Source organism: Amblyomma americanum, chromosome 1 (assembly GCF_052857255.1).
Source record: "Amblyomma americanum isolate KBUSLIRL-KWMA chromosome 1, ASM5285725v1, whole genome shotgun sequence".
Taxonomy (NCBI): Eukaryota; Metazoa; Arthropoda; class Arachnida; order Ixodida; family Ixodidae; genus Amblyomma; species Amblyomma americanum.
In genome coordinates, this window is record NC_135497.1 from 65809637 (window position 1) to 65829100 (window position 19464).

General features: G+C 50.0%; 1 protein-coding gene across 1 annotated transcript in view; it reads left to right on the forward strand.

Moving 5' to 3' along the window:
* Window positions 1-19464, forward strand: part of cpx (synaptic transmission protein complexin) — a 291580-nt gene that overhangs the window by 257554 nt on the left and 14562 nt on the right. Inside the window, 1 exon segment of the mRNA XM_077645763.1 lies at window positions 8489-8652. Within this exon segment, the coding sequence (XP_077501889.1) occupies window positions 8489-8652 (164 nt within the window).

Consider the following 19464-nt stretch of genomic DNA (forward strand, 5'->3'; position numbering starts at 1 on the left):
CGTTTCCGCGTTGATGCTGCTGTCGTTGCTGCCTGCGTTCTCCCTCATCCAAGAATAACGCAAGAGCCCGCCTCTTCGAAAGAAGTCCGTAACTAATGCAAGCTAGCAGACACGCCCTGGAGCAGACAGCTTGCTCGGAACAGGCGTGCTACGTGTAAGCGGGCAAAGTCGGAGCTCGTGCTTAATATTTCGCAGCCGTCGCAAAGTTCGGGGCTGCCTTTAATGCACACCCACTGGCACCGAGCTCAGCGTTCTGGGCTTATAATGTTTTCTTTGGCGCTTGCTTGCCGGACCCATTGTTTCGTGTTGCATGGAGTGCCTCCGCGTGCGTGTTTTATTTATACTCTTATTAACTTTTCATGGGAGACAGCCTCGTGTTAATGCGTCGCCTACGCTGTGAAGGAAAATGGAGTTTGACGAGTAGTTACGATTGGTTAGCTATTTCACCTAAAATGCCCAGTCATAGTACTAGCACTAAAGAAGACGCCGCCTCATTGCAGACAGACTTAAACCACTCTTTCGTGGTGGTGAAAATTGCGTATGGCAATAAATGTTGCCAAGTTCGATCACGTACGGTTTTTTTTTTAGGAAACAAGCACAGAAAGCTGCTCTTTAGATGGTCAACAAATAGCTATAGTTGAGGAAGTAAAATACCAGGGAGTTATGTTGCCTTCAAACCTAGCCTGGGACATCCATTTAGACTACGAATGTACAACTAAAGACTAATAAGTTGAAAGCCAACCAAATAATGCAGCACGATTCATAACAAGCTCGTATCAGATTAACATCAGCGTTACCGCCTTAAAGAACATGTTCATTTGGGTCACGCTTGCTGTCTGCCGTACCATATCTAGGTGTCCACTCTTAACTCACACAAATCGCAATCATACCGCATCAACCGTTACGTTTTCTTAAACCCAGCTACTTCCGTGTCACAAAGACGTTACCATAACAGAGGCATGTCGGACAAAATATTCCAGTCGTCTTTCTTTCCCCGTACCATTAACGAATGAACCAGACTACCTCAGGCCGTAGTGTCGCGAGTGTGCTCTAGACACGATCTTTGTGATATCCCGCAATCCGATGTTCTGTTGCGCTGTAACAATGAGTTCTGCTGCTCAGTCGGGCGCTTCCATTTCGACCGTTTTGACTTTAGTTTCGTGCTCGGTGGGTTTGCAAGCGGTTCTGTTCACAGCGTTCCCTGAACCTCTGTTTGCATTTGTCACCGTCTGTAACGCACTGCCTTATACAATGCTGATGGTAAAGTCTGCTTGTTGGTATCGCTGTAGACGCGCAAACTGAATTGCTCCTGGACGAGTTCCTAGAAACGAGCGTTCTTTTCTTTCCATCGCGCATGTCAGCTCTGGTGTCTCCGGTAACCGTCAGAGCAACGTGTTCACTACATCCACTGCAGTAAATCTCCGTGGCATGGATTTCTTGGCATCTCCTGGCAATGCATTATATCAAAATAGCTGGACGCTTCGACTAAACCATCTTCCTTGAATGTGATCGCGCACGCCTTCAGCAAGCAGCTCTCCGCATTTACGTGGAGGAGATTTTTGGTATGCAGCCGCCTCGCAGCTCGACTGCCACGCCTGTGCCGCTCATGGGAGAGCAGGCATATCCGCATGCGGGCCCGCAGGAAAGCACCCGACAGACGCATGCCGAGTTCACCGGATGTGTTGGTCCTGCTCAGCGTCAGTCCGATGCGCACACCGGGTCTACCGGAATGCCTGATGCCGTGTTGTGGCAGTGACTAGTAGTTTTGTTGACAGCTTGTTGTGGAGGTCTCATGACGGTGATAGTCTCCGAAATTCGCCGGAAAAAACGTTGTTGACATTTCCTTGGATGCTGGTGGCTTTCCTCGAAGCAAAGTAGACGGTCTGCTGCAGGCGCCTTCTATCGTAGTCGTGTGCGAGAGAAATAGGCCTATATCTGTCCCCCTACGGCACTGCGCATTAAAATTGCGTTCGGCTTGGCCCTCGCGACGTGAAAACTCGGCCGGATGGGCAGACGAACAGTTTTCGATGACTTTGGACCGCCCCATGCACAAGCTTTCTCTTGCGCGAAATAGGGAAAAGAACGCCACAAATGCAAAACTTCGTGTTGACGACACCTCTTACTCTCTTATTTCGCTCCCACCCTCCTCCCTTCCCTTACGGCGCGGTTCGGGTGTCCACCGAGATATGTGAGACAGTTACTGCGCCATTTCCTTTCCCCGGAAACCAATTTAATTTTTTAACGTGTCTGTAGCATAGCTGTCTTCTCGTCGTTGCGCAAACCGCTCTCGTTCTTATGCCGTCCGCAACGTTGGTTCTTGCGTTTTTATGGAGGAAAAACGCTAAGACGCCCGTGTGCTGTGCGATGTCAGTGGACGTTAAAGATCCCCAGGTGGTCGAAATTATTCCGGAGCCCTCCACTACGGCACCTCTTCTTCCTTTCTTCTTTCACTCCCTCCCTTATCCCTTCCCTAACGGCGCGGTTCAGGTGTCCAACGATATATGAGACAGATACTGCGCCATTTTCTTTCCCCCCAAAAAAACCAATTATTATTATAATTAAGCACGCCGTCAAAATGAGGCAAGCGCCGTGAACCAGACAGATTGAAAATACATGTATACAAATTAAAGTCGGTTCCTCCCGAAGACAAGCTCTAACGGAGTCCTACTCGGCCGCGTTCCACTTGCTGTTCGAGCACAGGCGATTCTGGGAGAGCCGACGGCTTCTTTACGGAAAGGCACTTTGGCCAGCGTGTTCGCCTCCGTCGTGGAGCGCCCTAGCTGTTACCGGTGCGCAGCAGCTCTAATGGGGCAGTCCAAATGCGCGCACGGAGTGTCTTCGTGGCCTCCGAACAGAGCGTGGCTCTTATGGAAACGTCTCGGAGTCCCTGCGCGCGGCTAGGCGTACAGGCAGCGTCGGCAGATGCTTTCGCTTATGCATTCCAGCCGCAGTGCAGCAGCGGATGCGTAACTGGACAATGGATAGGTCAAGTGCCGGTGTTCATGGCTCATGTCTATCGCGCGTGATACGACGAACTAAGGCGCGTGAACCGCGTGAGAGCACGGATTATTATTTACAGCTAATCGATGCATAAATTCCATGCTACTCCTCTGTCATACCCAACAATTCTGGAGAAAAGCATTTTTGGACGGAAAAGAGTTTATGAGCGCAATTTTTCCACATATTGTAAGATTTCGCTATAACATCAATATATTTCTTGTTATTAATCAATATATCCGCGGACCTCCCGTCGGCAGGCTTGCATTTTTTTTTTTGCTATACACATTTTTGCTATCGTCAAAGCGTTCCCCATAGGTTTTCTGTGGCAGTCTTAACTGCTCGATGCCAGCGATGAAAGCACTATAAAAGAAAGATTTTGCTGCGCATCGGAAGAATGGACCGTTACCTACAATACTTCCCTACGAGTATCTTACAGTTTTCAAATTTCCAAAACTTTTGTCCAAGAATGTTGGACATGAGTGCACATCAGAAATTATCTTATTCCGCTCACCGTCGCATTTCGAAACTTTTCGTACCAGGGTTGGTAATCCTGCCGCAGCTTTATCATCGATCCTAGCTTTCTTTTCGCGTTGTTTGCACGACCGGGGCTGCAGCAACCGAGGGATTTGGAAAAAACAACACTCTTTCCACTGCCAGCCTCGCTGCTTGCGCGTGTATGTGAGCGTCCTTTTTTGTTTCCTTTTTTTTTGTATGCGTGCCCAGGGGAGACACGTGTTCCTGAAAGCTGTTCATCCTCTCCGCTTGTTTGCTGGCGCTGTAGGCGCCCGCTATAAAACTGCGCGAAGGGGGGGGGGGGGGGGGGGGGGGTGCTGCGCCAGTAGTCTGGGGCGGCCGGAGGGCAGGGGGCGTTTTAGGCCGCCGCGGTCGCGCGCACTGCTCCGCAAACAGAGCCCACAGCGCAGTCCGCGATGCGTGGCCCTGTTCCCTGTAATGCGCGGTAAACGCAGTGCGCCTGCAGCGCGGGCTACGCCGCAAGACAGCCGTCCTCGCTCCCAAAATGCCCCGCGTGGGCGCGAGCGTGCTCTGGGCAGCAGTACTCTTTCCTTTGTTTGTTCTGCTTGTCTGGAGTCGCCTCGTTTCCTGCCCACGAGCGTAAGACAAACGCGGGAGAGAGAGAGAGCGAAGTTGCGCGTATCGTAAATCAGCAGTCGCCAAAGCGCACCGCGCGGTTCCAGGCAGTTTTTTTATAGTGCTCGCTGTCCTGCCTCGCCCGCCGCGTCTGCCGTTGTGTGGCAACTGAGCGCTCTGACCCCTTTCGCTCTGCTGTTCGCGGGAAGAGCAGCAGCACTGACACGGGCCCTGTGGTGGTACGTGTCCAGTCTCCCTATTTTGCTCAGCGAAGCGCGCCTGCGCTCTGTTGCGCAGCTCGGGGTTCGTAAAACAATATGCGCACTGGTACGAGACCCGCGGTCCGCCACGCAGAACGATGCTCTTTCTGGTTGGGATTGCTCGGATGAAACAAAGCTGGCCGCACGAATGGCGCTCGGCTTGTCCTTTCTGGCAGGGGCCATTTCGCCTTCGCTGACTGCGACCATTCTTGAGGCGGATGAAACGCCGTCCTGCTCTCTGTTGACAGAGGCGGGCAAGGCCCCTCATCCCTTTATGGCCCGTGCATGCGTCGAAGCCATTCTGGCCATACTGCCGTCGTGAAGACGCGTGGCGTCGAAAACCGGATCGTAAAAATTTATTGTGCTTTTCTCTTTTTTTTGTTTACTTGTTTACCACTTTTATTAGCGAGCTACAAAGCCTCGTTGTCCGGTTCAGGAGCCTTTTAAACTTCGCAACAAGTATGCTACATTTGAAATGAGGCAGCTCAGAGACATTGCTTCGGGGGCAGAACTTACCATTGCACCCCCCCCCCCCCCCACCCACCGTACAGCTTGCCGCAACCCTTCCAGCAGTTAAAAAAGAAAGTATTTGTCATCCGGACATAAAAAAGTATGCAGGGCAACGTGGGGAAACCATTATTATTGGGACGGACTGCGCGTCCCATTAGCAGAAATTGTGAATAAAGCACCTGGGAAACTGGAGACGCCCGAAAACTGACATGCGAGCACACGAGCATTGTTCCATACCGACTGCATGGGCACACATTGCGTTGTGGATGCGCTCTTGTGGTTATTGATCCGCGTTCTTTACAGCCACTGTTTGTTCTGAGTAGTTTGTTGCTGTTTTGCCGGCTGCTGCCGGCTCTTGTACGCAGCAGGCAGAGAAAAAAGCGTACTCAGGAAAAGCTTGTAGTTTGGCCCGGTTATCGAACACTTAGCGTGCTGCTAAGTCATTGTATGAAGAAGCACTCGGAGACAGCAGGGCTTTCACCACATTCTGCGATTCCGTCCGCTATGCAACAGAACTTGGCGAGCTCTGTGCCGAGTTCTGCTACTAAGCAGAGGTTCATGAGATGCAACCTGGTGAGGGTAATGATCGCGACTCTTTTGCCGAGAGTGACCTTCGTTAAAACAATAAAAGAGAAGGCAAGTTGTCTTAGGTCTAGCTTCAAGAAGCCCTCATTATGACAGCAGTCTGAGTTGGAAGCAGAAAATAAGTTATTCCAAATTCTCTGTTATGGTTTAAAGCATATCTACAGCAATAGGATGCCTGTTTTAGCGGACACAACCGCTAATAAATGCAAGAGACAGCAATCGGTCAAGTAAGAATAACTTCGGCAGCGACATTCGCAGGTTTTGTCTAAAGATGCCGCAAGTGCTTTTTGCGTTATTTCCTCCTATATCTTGTTTTGAACACTAAATTATAACTTGACACTATGGAAAAAATAATTAAATTTCACTCCTGGTTCTTAAATAAGTGTTCCTGACTTCGTGGACGCCACTGAGTCGTTACTCCCGTATTACAAATCTACTCCACCTTTGGGGTTCCCCTATGCATTTCACCAACGCTGTTCCCACTTCTAATTATTGATCAATTCGCTTTCGGCCTACCATCTGCTAGCCGTCGTGATTAGCTTAGTTGGTAGAGCTACTGCACCGGAGAAGCGGTGGTCCCGGGTTCGAACCCCGGACCAGGATGAATTTTTCTTTCACTACGAAGTTTCTGAGAAAGCTGTATAACTTTCCTTTGCAGCTGTATGACTGCGCTCGGGCGGATGCCAATGAGTAATCACTCCCTTATTGCTTTGCTCGAGTAAAGTAATTGCCGAAAAGTAAGGCTGTCTTTTATGTCTGCAATGGCGTGCTGCCTCGAGCATGAACGCACGCAACAAAAAGATCATGAGCCCAGCATTATTACAGCAGTGATTGTAGATGGACTCTCTAAGTTCTTAAAACCTTAAGCCTTAACCTTAAAGTCGTTGGCGTTAAGGTTTGCCGCAGAAACCATAACGTAAGCGAAAAGAACGAAGAGAGCGATAGAGAAAAAGAAACAAACCCGGCCTTGTTCCCACTTGCCTTTGTTTCTTTTATTTCTTTTTTTTTCGTCTTCCCGCAGCTCGCCCACTGCGCGCAGTGTTCAGCGGGCCTTAAATGTTCTCTGCGTGGCGAATGGCGAGTCGGCGTGGTCTGCGGAACCCGCGCCGGCGCACGCAGTGACTGAAAAGCGGCGATCGCTGACAGCCCCATCGGGGCGGCCGCGCGCACTCTCATGTTGCTTGTCGCGTGGGCCTTTCTTCTCTCGTTTAATTCCCTTGTTTTGTTTTATTATTATTATTACCAGTATTACTGTTGCTTCGTTGCCACCGGCGTTTCTAATTTGCCCGAACTTCCTCCAGCGTTCCTGGAAACTTGAACATAGCGTCTTGCATGAGTTCAGCCCAACGTTGGGCCATCGTTGATGGTCTTTGCGTGCTCGGTGAACGTAAATGAGAAAATGGGGAGAAAAATGGGCGGCTGAAGTAAATGACCACATTGAATTAATTTCACTCGAAAAAACTTTGCCGTTGGATTTGTGGCGGGGAGGGGGAGGCCGGGAGGTGGTGGAACAATGCATGCTCGGTGAGTAACGTTGACGTGTGCCCATGCTCGGATATAGTAGAAGGTTAATGAATACTTATGGAACGAAATCTCTTGCTCCCCAAAAAGACCCGCATGTGCTGCGTTCGTTCCTCTCCCCCCCCCCAGAAAAAAAAATCCGAGTATCCTACTTTTGCACTCGAATTTTGTCGCTTTGACACTAAACGCTACATGAAGGCGTCGATGTTTGAGACGGCGTTGAGACTGCACCAAAGACAACAGGTAAAGGGTGAAGTTCGAAGCAAGAATTTTTCTTATAGACGCTCGATATTTTCATGCAAAACAATGCAATGCAATGAAAAAAAAAGAGAACAATGCAAAAGAAAGCGCGCGGAAAAGCGGTGTCCGCGTCAGAAGTGTGAATTCACGATGACGATGGATACATTTAGAAGGGATATAATAATTAGCACACAGTAGCGGTAAATAACCGTTACGTTACTTTTAAACACACGGGGATGATGCTGCAAGTGCAGACGCTAGACACTACTGCGAAGCCTGCCAACAAGCGAAAAAACCGGGGTGCACCAAAATAAACACATAAAGACAGCACGGAGCGCACTAACAAAGACTAAGTCCTGCCCGTCGCCTTGAGCACGGAAATGATGTGTTTCGTGATCGTTGAGGTACGAGACCTAACTAACAGATTGTGACGCTAAACGCGTGCATGAAAAAACAAAAGGCACTAATTTGGTTCCTTCTCGCTCGTTCGGTATTGCGAAGTGCGCGGTGAGAAGTTTTCTTGCGCAAATGTACAAAAGAGAATTCAGCAAGGTGTTCTGAACAATTCCAGCTACGCTTTGCTAGGAGAACAGTTTGCAGTCGAAGTATTCCTTGCCGGCGGGTTTGCTGGTGCGGAGGAATCGTTAATTCGCGACGCAAAAAGTTCTCGTTTGGCACTTTAAGAACCGAAGACTGCAACGAAGCCCACTAAATTATATTCTTTCCGCTCTGGTTTTCTTTGATAAACTCCTCTCTGTATCTGGAGTTAAAGAACACGCCGAAAAACAAAAGTTTAAGTGAACTGGGGACGTATTCTTCATAGGGAAAACAGGGACCGGCGCTGGTCGATATACTGCGCAATAGAGCCGCATTTTTCCCCCCCGTTTGTCGCACTCGCACAATGTAATTGGACTTCGTTTGTGGCAACCACCTTGCGCCCTGGACGGCGGGGGTCGGGTCTGCGGCCGCACGTGTCGCGCAACTGGTGCCGCGGGCGGACCGCCCCCACCTCGGCCGCGCGCGCCTTCGCGGGCGGCGTCTTCCGCGGGCGGCCGGTCGCGGCGCTGGGCGCGGGCCGACCCACCAGGCCCGGGGCGCTCGGCGCGCAGTTGAGATCGAAAAGTAGGAGCCTGCGCCACGAACACCTGGCGCCAGACAGGCTCGCCATCCCGAAGAGCCGACGGCACTCGGCGGCGTGGGGCTGCGCCGGTCCACAAGTCAGGCCGCTGTTCGGGAGACGCTGTCGCGCTGGGACTCATGCGCCGCCCTCTCTTCCCTCGCAGGCCAGATCGGAGGGGACGGGGAGACCTCGGAGGACAAAGAAGCCGAAGCCGAAGCGGAGCAGGAGCGGCTCGAGGCGCTACGGGAAGCCGAGGAAAGACGGAAGGAGAAGCATCGGCGGATGGAGGAGGAACGTGAGAAGATGAGGCAGCAGATTCGCGACAAGGTGAGCCCGCCACGTAGGGATCGTAGGTCGCCGAGTACCCAGGCGGCCTCTTGAGGCCATTCCTGCCAGCCGGCGGCTGCAGAATTCAGCCCACAGCCATGGGCACGTGGCGACATGCTAGGGAAATCTGGGGAACTGGCTGTCGCCTGGTCCAAAGGTGGGGCTTGGCTCAGGATAGCGCTTCTCTCGTCTGCGGAACTCACGCTTGCCTCGAGAGCAAGATAAGGCTTCCACTCACTGACAGATGCCTACAATTGCAAGGCATCCTTGGGGTTTTCACTCGACCTCTAATGGCCTACAGAACCACTTTGCAATTGTAGCTGCACCCTGTCTTAAGCCTTCACTCCCCGGGTCCTGCAGACTATCATTCCTTGTGCAAAGGGGGGGATGAAAAAAGATCGGGAAGCTACAAGGCCATCGGATAGACATCTTCCAAATATGTTGCTCCGTAGAGAGTGATATCGAAAAAGTCCTGTCGCCGCAAGGTCCTCGCTTCTCTAATATTGTGTCTATTCACAATAACGTTGGTTTCAAAGCAGGTTTAGGCGTTAAACTTGTCATGGTTTACAGTTGATGTTATGATTTCTAGCTGCCGCGAAGTACTCGTTTAGCACTCAACCGGTATCATGTATCTTGTTCTATACTAACTCATCTTCCTGCATATCTGCCTGCTGTCGAAAGTTACAAGGTAGGGCGCTTATAAACACCGAAGTTTTAGTTGCGTGTTGCCTTCTTTTAAACGATGCGTCACACATTAGTATACATGGATCAGCGCGTGTAAATCCGCTACGACCACTAAATAATTTATAGCTGAATTTCTCTCTCATGCTGTTTCGGTTCCAACAACCGGACGGTGGCTGCAACGTCGAAGGCGAGTTTAGGTCACATTAAGCATGAAAAAAAAACTGCAATATCATTGTTGATACGTCGTTTGTCGTTATTTCGGCTCTTGAGAAAGGCTGGCTTTAGCATTCTAGTACATTAAAACGACGTATCCGCAATTATATTGCATTTTTTTCATACCTGCCGCGATCTAAACTCACCTTTGATGCGACAGCCATCGTTCGGCTCTTGAAACTCAAGCCAAAACAGCGTGAGAGAATAAATTCAATTGTGTATTATTTAGCGATCGTAAGCGAATACCACGTGGTGGTCCATGTATACTACTGTGTTATTCATCGTTACAGGGAAGAAAACATGCAAGTAAAATGAGGTGTCAATATTGTTTCATATTTTTACGGCAGTAAAACTCTTGGCAAGTGTCTTTCTAAGTAATACAGTAATTTATGAATTTTTATTTATGCAGTTTACTTCTTGGAAAATTCTAAGCTCGTAACGGCGAGTCCGCTATTCAGAACAATAAAGAAATCATCGTGCTAGGCTAGTCCCTGCAGGTATCTATCGAAACATCATTAAATTGATATAATCGGCGTAGATATTCCTTTCTCCGGCTATTTGTCATCATTTTAGCGGAAATTGTCAGAGGAATTATGCATCAAGTGGGTTCTGCGGCAGACAGCACACATGCACAGTTTGTAACAATAAGACCTGGAGCGAGGGAGGGATAGCTAGAGAGAGAAAGAGCAGATAAAGGAAAGGCAGAGGGCTGACCAGACGTGCCCAGTCATTGTACGAGCCGGAATAACAGGTTACCGCGAATGATAAGATCTTATCTAAAAAAATTTCTACCATTCCGTCTCAAAACAGCCGCTGAAACTGTTACCAAAATTACGTCGTCTTTTTGTTAGTAGCTCCAGTTAGTAGCACAGAGGATTTACCGTCTCGTTCATCACAAGGAAAGTTCTCATACGTTGATGTGGCCAGGGAGCGATAGAATGCAGGAGAAATAAATTGGTTTCATCATGTCGTTCAGGTAGCACCCGCCGCATGAAAATTGCCACGCGGCCGAAATTAAATCGGAGAACGAAATTCCGGCATAACATGCCTGCTTGCCGCATGATATCTTGACAGCCCTTCAGTATTGGCTTTCGCCGCCAGAGTCGCGTTGTAATTTATGTGGAACGTGAGAAGTTTCGTGAAAGACGCTTAAGAAGTCGATGAGCTGTTCGATCGCCAGCTCATGTTCACCAGCTACTCTGTACGTCTTATACCTGTGCTACACGGGCGTTTCGAATGCCTTTCAAACGAATGTCATTCGACTCGATTGCCAAACCTGCGCTGCTACACGACGTTTTTGGACGGCATTCGGTTCACATGACATTCGAGTCGACGGAGCTCCGCGGAGACATTCGAGATTTTGGAATGCCTTCGAGGCGCAAGCGCGACTACTCTCTACCGCAGCGTCTTCGCGGCATAGGTGGCGGCATAAGTTTTGAAGAGCAAATACGTTCGTTAAACGATGAAATTCTAAATACTATTTCTATACACTACACGGATCTTTTCCAGAAGTTTTGTTAGCAAGCAAATATTTACCGCATACTCTGGAACCCATCCTAGGAAAGAAAGGCAACCATTTGGGCCCGGTGCCAGTTTTTTCACTTGGTGCTGTTGCTTTTGCTGTGTTTTGTCTTTATATTTTGTGCGTCTGTGTGTACACTTTCCCGTTTTTTGCGACACACGCAGGAGATAAAGCCCAGTGTAGCCAACAGACCGCACGCAAAAAATGGCAGGGCTGTGGGCTTGGGCGTTTAGAGGCGTTTAGTAATGAATAAATAGTAAAATTTATTAGAAATGACATATTACTTTTAAAAGTAGCAATTTTATAGCGGACTGTAACTATACAAATCAATTGTTGCTGCTATATTTGTTTAAAACAAAATTTGACGGCAGCAGCGCCCCTGTGGCTCGGCGGCAGAATACTGAAGCTTTCGAATGCTATTGGAATAGGCGTGTAGCACCGTGCGGGTCCATCCAGTCCGAATGCCATTCGAAGTTTCGAATGCCGTTCGACTCGAATGTCATTTCAACGTACCCGTGTAGCTCAGGTATTACAGTGTGTTGGCGCTCAACTGGTGTGGACCTGCTGGTCGCCGCAGCGGGCGATGTGGGCGAATGGACCTGAGAAAATCATCATATATACGACCCCTCGTACAAGTATCAAAAGAGGACTCTCTTCCGGCCTAGCTGGTTGGAAGTCATCTTGGTTAAAAGGCGTTAGCACGAGACAAACCCACAGCGGCTTAAGTTTCAGGCTTTAAACCCAACAGCCGCCAGTAACTTTTTTTTTAATTTTTCTTGAAACGTGCATCGCGTTACATTGTACAAGCGCAAACAAGGGCTGCTTTTTACCTTTAATTTTTGTGGCACAGGTACAGGCAATATCGAAGCACAAATTTCTGTAAAATACAGGAAAGCTGGGCCGATATAGTGCGGTCTTTCGATTCTACTGATATCATTCTTCATGCCGACTGGCCAGACCCAACGCTGTCTGGTTAACGGAGGTGTTTGGGCCAACGACGGAGGGTGAAACAGAATAGAACTGGAATGGGATCGCTGCGTCATCCCGGCCCGGCAGTCATGAATCCGTGGCAGCTCATTCACGAGCCGGGCTGCAAGCACAAAGAGCGCTCCACATACATCCCCATTTCAAGCTTCTCGGTCGACCGAGGCTGCATTGCACCGCAGAGCCTCGCATTTACTCTTCTCACTTCTTTATTCTGCAGGCACTGCCAGTGTAAATATCGGCTGCGTTCACCGCACGTTGTGAGCCACGGGCATATATAGATCGTGCGCAGCATAAGCCGTCTCACGTCCGGAGCTGGCGTCTTCGTTTCTTTATATATTTTTTTCTAGCCTGAAGAAAACGGCCGTATACTGCGCGTTCCACTATGCCTTCCTTTTCCGCCCGGCGGTCGGGAAGCCGGCCGCACGCCGCGGCGAACGGCGGCTCACGCGCGCTGCGTCGAACGCCGAGTCGGAATCGTCTCGCACTTACGAGCTGGCTGCTTACGTATTCCCGCCGCCGTTTCCTTTTGTAAGTCCCCAGGCATCGGCCTGAAGCGGCGAGAGTAAGACGTTCCTTCGGACGCGCGCGGCGACTTTGCGCTCGAGACCCCGGGAACGGGCGGAAGACCCGTGCAGCCAACTTTCTCCTGGAACCGCGAAGGGAATTCGCGAAAAGCCAACCCAGATTACCTTCCCGTTATGGTTTTCAATTTCGGCGGAGGCTTATATGGAGTTCCCTACAGGAGAAAGGGGCTTAAGTCGTTTTATTTCGGAGACGCTGTGGGGCTCGCGGCATTCAGAATTGGTGCCGTATGTTTTATGACCACCTTGCTGGGTGCACTTTTGAGAACCTCGTTCTTCTTGACGCTCCACGATCAAGCAGGTGGTAAAATAAAAATATAAAAAGAGGCATTCGAGTACGCTTTTAGAAGGTCGTGACCACAACTCTAATCCGAAGGTGTGGCATTAGGCATAATGGTCGCGAGCGAAAATCGCGATGAAAATGATTGGTCCCTTAAATCAGGAGAATGCGAGTTGCCCAATGCGGGCAAGAATCGCCTTAAAAACTGGGCGCTGTTGCATCTCTGGGACCAGCATTTGTTCTGTACCCCGTCTTCTTCGAAAGTTCTTAGTGTAATTCGCAACCCACGTCGCCACAATCTTCCTTGGCTCCGTATACCGCCCATTTTCGTTTCTGGTTGTGGCTTTTCGTTTAGTCTCTCCTTTTTTTTTTAACCTTCGGACTTGATGCTTCTCGCAACACTTTTCCGCCGTGGCAGGATTGGTGCCTGATGCCACTTATTTCTTTCTTTTGTGTGTGTGTGTAGGGGGGGGGGGGGTAGCGTGCCTCCGCGCCAGTAACAGTCTGGCCTGATCGCTGCAGCCAGATATAAAGCGCGTCAACACAGTCGTCGAGATCTCGTTTCCGCTCTTTTATGGCCACCCAGGCACAGTGCGGCCGAACTGTCCGGCGGCCTCTCATAATCCTTCCAGGTCAATAGAGACGCTGGCTTTCCCCGACCTTATATGGGGCTGCACAAACATTAGCGTCGGTCGAGGCTGCCGTAATATCCCCGCAATTCTTCCGCGAGCAACAATTGGCGGCTACGGTCGGCGGCTCCTGCGTGCTGAAGGGGGGAGGGCCGTTCCAGCCGATTGCTTCTCGGAGCCCCGGATCATACATTCCCAGCGTGCGAGATCTGTTAACGCGCGTGCGGGCCCGCGCAAGGGAACCGAGTGCGCGGTGCGTGGACGCGGCGCTTCTTGGGGCGGGGGTGGTTTTCTGCGGCTAAGAACGCCCCAAAATAGGTGGCTGACGGCTCGCGCGGAAAGCGCGAGACGCAAAAGAAGAAAACAGCCAGGCAGCGCCCGTCGATTAAGAGAAGGCATGGTAAGCTTGGCGCAACGCGCCGGAATGTAATGGTGCTCGCGCAACAGGCGTTAAGGCTTCGGTTGCGCAACCGGTTTCATCTCGTGCGATTGGCTTATACGCTCGCCTCGCCTTTATCCCTCATATCCATTTCGCTCACCCTCCCTTTTCTTGCTGAAAGTTTCATCTCTTAGACCTCCGTTGAACCTGTCTTTTTTTTTTCTTCTTCTTTTAGCATCGACCACCAACCTTTGCTTTTCCCGCGTTTTGCTCTCCGTTCAGTAGTGTATAAATTTCCATCCCTCGAGAGTGTAGTTCGGCGGCGGTTTGAGGAACACGGCCTACACTCTACAGAGCGAGACATTTCCCGAATAGAAAGCAGCGTCCACGAAACTCTGAGGCGTTCCGAGTAGATTCAAACGCGTGGGTAGCGTCGTCGCGCCCTATTCGGCATGCGCCGCTAGCGATTGCTTACGAATTCTTTGGCGAGCCCCCTCCCGTGCTGTAGGAACTTTTCCTGAGTGTTACAGCTTTCATTTATCCGCCTAAGGATGGCGGTGACTAGGTTAATGCCTATTTACGCGTCAAAGCTGCACTGTGGATGAAGTTCCGCCACCTGCGATTTCTTACCACGCACTGATATCTCAGTGCTCGGGTATTTCTGCATACACCCTTCATTGAAACGCGGCCACAACCGCCGCGGGGCGGAACCCGCTGCCTTGTACTCAACAGCCGAATGCCACAGCCGCATCCGCACAGTGGGATGTTCGAGAATGGCTATGTCTATCAGGCAAGCGCGTGTTTCGCTTTCCAGTGGCGCCAATAAATTCTTAGAACCACGCGGAAGTTTGCGCAACGTTTTGTACGATTCTAAAAAGCGAACAAAAGTAGCAACACGTTGGACAGGAAAAAAAAGTGACTGTATAAGCTCTGATGTGGTGAAAAAAAAAAGCGATTTAATGGACGTGCACTGGAGACCACGCGAACTTTTGTAAAAGCATTTCAGTCTCGACATCCGTGTATCGTTTCGCTTGAGCCTGCAGAAAAGAAGCAATGCGGAACAATGTAACTCTCGGCGGTACCTATCGCACTCCTCCTTACTTGTCGTATATCAATCAATCAATCAATCAATCATCAATCAATCAATCAATCAATCTTTATTTTGCATTTTTAGTATATATATATATATATATATATATATATATATATATATATATATATATATATATATATATATATATATATATATATATATATATATATATATATATTATATATATATATATATATATATATATATATATATATATATATATATATGAGTTCGCATTAGCCCTCTGTGTTTCTTTTTAAATTGCGGAGGCAAAACGCTAAGGCGCCCCGTGTGCTGCGCGATGTCAGTGCACGTTAAATATCCCCAGGTGGTCGAAATTATTCCGGAGCCCTCCACTAGGGCACCTCTTTCTTCCTTTCTTCTTTCACTCCCTCCTTTATCTCTTCCCTTACGGCGCGGTTCTGGTGTCCAACGATATATGGGACAGATACAGCGCCATTTCCTTCCCCCCAATACCAATTATTATTATTAATAACTAATTACTGAGCCCCTAAATAAATAGTAATTAAATTCGTTGCTTGGCTGCTAATTGAAGCCGCCCAAGTGCTGCTCCGTCAACACCACGGTATAGTGCTCGGTTACCGCCGCCATGTCCTCGAAATCGTGCAAGAAGAATTCATCTCTGAGAATGCGAAAAGTATACGTACAGACGAGACATCGAAAAAATTTGTCTGAAGTAACCTCTTATTATAAAGTCAGTACAGACACCTGCATGAGCAAAAATTATGATAATTAAAAACGCGAGAGGCCACTCCTTTGTTCTCGTTGTTACCTTTCGTAATAAGTATTTTTTTATGTGGTGGCATTAAAGGCTTCATCGTAGAAAAAAAAAACCTTCGGCATCCGGCGTCGTCTGTAATAAAATTCGCTGATTGGTCGACGGAGTGTGTAGCGTCATGCGACCACGTGACGTGGAGAAGCGCTGATTGGACAGCTAGGTGCGCGGCGACATGAGAACACGTGGCATGGCTGACTTGACAGGTGCGCTGGTCACGGTACATGGCCGAGAGCGGTGGCGGGCTCGGCGCAGTTGGCAGGAGCGCTTGGCTGTGTGCACACATGCTGAACACCCTCCGCATATCAGGTTGGAATGGAGCCAGAAAAAAACGCCGCGTGTGTCTATCCGTAGTGGAAATTCTCCGCAAGCCGAGAGGTGGCGACAGCGAAGGTATGTCGCTGAAGGTGGAGTATCGGCGGCAGCACAGGCTCAGTGTATGCGACGAGCAGCAATGGCCAAGAAGGAGAAGCAGGCCGAGCGGACTTCAGACTTAAGTGCTATCGCATTCTCAGCACATATTGCTTTAAGCGTCCTCCACTTTTCTTAGTGCGCTTTCACTTAAGCCCGCACTGGGCGATTTCGCCAATCTTTGCCTGAAGCGTGCTTGACCTTGAAGCAACCTAGGTGAGCCACCTAGGTCGCGTGACCTCGTGGCGTCATCACAATCAGCCTACCGAATTATGAGCGAACTATCCACCTTGGCAGGTAGCAATTAAGTTAATGGTTGGTCACGAGAGGTTGCTCGGGGAGAGCAACCTGGGTATCACAAGCCTCACCAGTGGCTACACACGCCATTGATGGCAGTGGCACATCGCTTAACCGCTGCACTTCTGCGCCAGGAGTGGTATGAGGGCTCTCAGGGATATTTGAATGTTAAGTAGGGAATGCAATTCCGCATATATAGGCATTAACCAATTAACGCTATCGCCTCACGCCCTTAAGGCGGAACTTGAGTGCACCCTTCAGTTTTAATGCGCTATCACTTAGGCCCCCACTCAGCGATTTCGCCTAGCTTTGTCTCCCATCGAACTGGCTGGCAGTGGAGTAGAAGCCCTGTGCGGTTGGCTCGCGAGCTCGTGAGGATAGATAGTAGCGGAAGACGTCCCCTTGCGCTCGTTGCTTGAACAACTTGCGAGACAGAGTCGAAACGAACGCAAATCTACTATAGCGAGTGATAAACAGAGCCAAAAAAAAAAGGGCGAAGTTTTGCTAACGTACGGCTGAAAGACATACTGCGTAAAGAATGAAAGGCTCTTCAGATGCCTGCAGACAAAAAAAAAAAGAAGCAAAACCTGGATGACAAAAATGGGTCTGTAAAATGGAATGCTTATTCAAATGCGAAGAAGTGCGCATGTCGAGGGACCACATCAACGAGCTCAGCGTGCATCGAGGCAGGAGAGAGGATGAGCAGAGCGTATGGCGCAAACAGAAACCCCGGGGCCGAGTGGCCATCACCGAGGCGGCGTTGGCACGCGTGGAGGCAGGAAAGGCAAAAGTTTTCGGGGCGTTAATTAAGCCCCGGTCAGAAATAGCGAGCCCAAACTGGCGAAGAGCAGCAGGCGAGACGGCTCCCGCGTTCACAGTAAGCCGAAACACGCGCGCACACAAAAAATGCCAACGGCATAAGGGCTTTGTTTGCTCCAGAAAACGGGCTGCCCTGTAGGCCTGGCCAATCGGCGGCGTACTGTGGGCTGTTCGTTTGAACCAATTAGCATAAAAGTAATTTGTGAAGAAAACGCCGTTTCGGCGGTTGTCTGCAGTCAAGCTGTCTATTAAAAGGCGAACTCACATAGAGCAGCAGGCGACTGTGGTGGCTTGTATGTTTAACAGCATTCCAGGCATCGCCAGCCATCGGGGACCTGTACGAATGTACTGCGTGGGAAAATCATTTCTCTCTTACTACCTCAGATGAAAAATCCAGTCGTTTCGTAAACTAACTGCGCTAATAGGGTGAATAAAAAAAGGCAATGTATGGCCGAGCAAAGCTACTGTAATGCACACTTGCATTATGGCTTTTCGGTAATTGTTATGTTGAGTAGCGAGTAAAAACGATTAGCGCAATGACGTCACCGGAGTGGTGAAAATCGCACCGCGCGGCGCCGTGCTTTGCGAACACACCTGGCACTTTTGTTATCGACGTGTTCGTAACCGCAGCGCCGAGCGTTGCCACCTGTCGCTCCGGTGGCACGTCACTAGCGCTAATCTTTTTTACTTGCGACTGTACTACATTGCATCAATTTTTCTTCGAATAGTTAGCGTGTTTGAGTAACTTTTCGCTGCTTGTGTAACACATCTGTGGAGAAGTCTCATCTTTTTTGATATTTCCGATAGCGTTGAGGATGTACAGTCGTCCACAGACCTGTCTAGAACGCCCGAACTCTCTGCTGTCTGCGCTCCGCAGCGCGCAGAGCGACGTCTAGCGGCAGCGCCTGGTTCGAGATGGCGCAAGTCCGATGCTCAGACGATACTAAGACGCGCTATCCCGAACCAGGCGCTGCCTCTATACGTCGCTCTGCGGACGACTGTACAGTACTGTCCACTGCTAAAGGGAACATGCAATCGCATGGCCTCCGCTCTTCGCGAAGCGCTGCCGCGCAGGCGCTCACGCGAAAAGAGCAGCCGGGCGTGCTTTCCGCGCATGCGCATTGTGCCGTCGATTCTCGCTGACTGTCGTGGAAGAGAGTTTCGCAAAGCGCGGCGGCCACGCGATCGCATGTTCCCTTTAACAGTGGACCCTACTCTCATCCACAGTCAGAAGTTTATGGAAGGCAGTGTCAGCGAAAAAAAACTATCTTCGTCGTCTTTCCACGCATCGTGGAATAGATACGTGCAGCCTAATGGTCATTCCGCTAATTGCGCGCTGCACAACAAAACTTACTTTTTTTTTCGACAGAGTTAGTTGCCTTTTATAAACTTTGGACGGCCGTTGTGCCTGCTCACAAGCTTCATAAAGACCTGTGCTTACTAAACGCGGACATAAACGCTGAGCACGCGTACCGACAGGACACAAGCGCGACGTCCGTGCAACTTTCACAGGGGAACAGAAGTTAGAACTATGGGCTTGAGCCCTGTCGGTATGCGTTCTTCGCTCTGTGTGCCTTTTTTATTAAGCGCAGTTTATCTTTCGGAGGGTCGTAAACAGACTCGCAGCATTTGAGGAAACATTGACTAGACTCGCAAGTTACCGGGAGAGAAGTACTAGGGCCCTTACGCAAAGAACCGCTGTTTGTACAATCCTTGCGCTTTCATTCTTCCATCTCCCTCCTCCCCTCCACACCTCCCTTTGTTGCTTTTTTTTTACTATGCAAAAGCAGCGATCGATCCAGCCAGCGTATTCGTATAGAGATGCCGCGACGGCCGCCTTTCTACCTCGAAAGACTTCCCGCCGTTTCCATGCCAGAAGCGGTTCCCCGCTGGCAGCCTGCATCTCCGCTCGGCAGTGGGCGGCAGCTCCCCCGTGACACTTTCTTCACGGGCGCAGACAGGCACGCGAGGATTTGCGGCCCAATCCCGTTTAGTTGGTGCATACGGTGGTGGGGCGCGCGTCGGGTGGTGCATTTCTTCGTTCGGGAACGAGAAGTAAGCGGGGTTCGTCAGGACGCAGACAGGCCCGGAGCTAGGTTCGCCGCAGGCTGCGCACTCCTT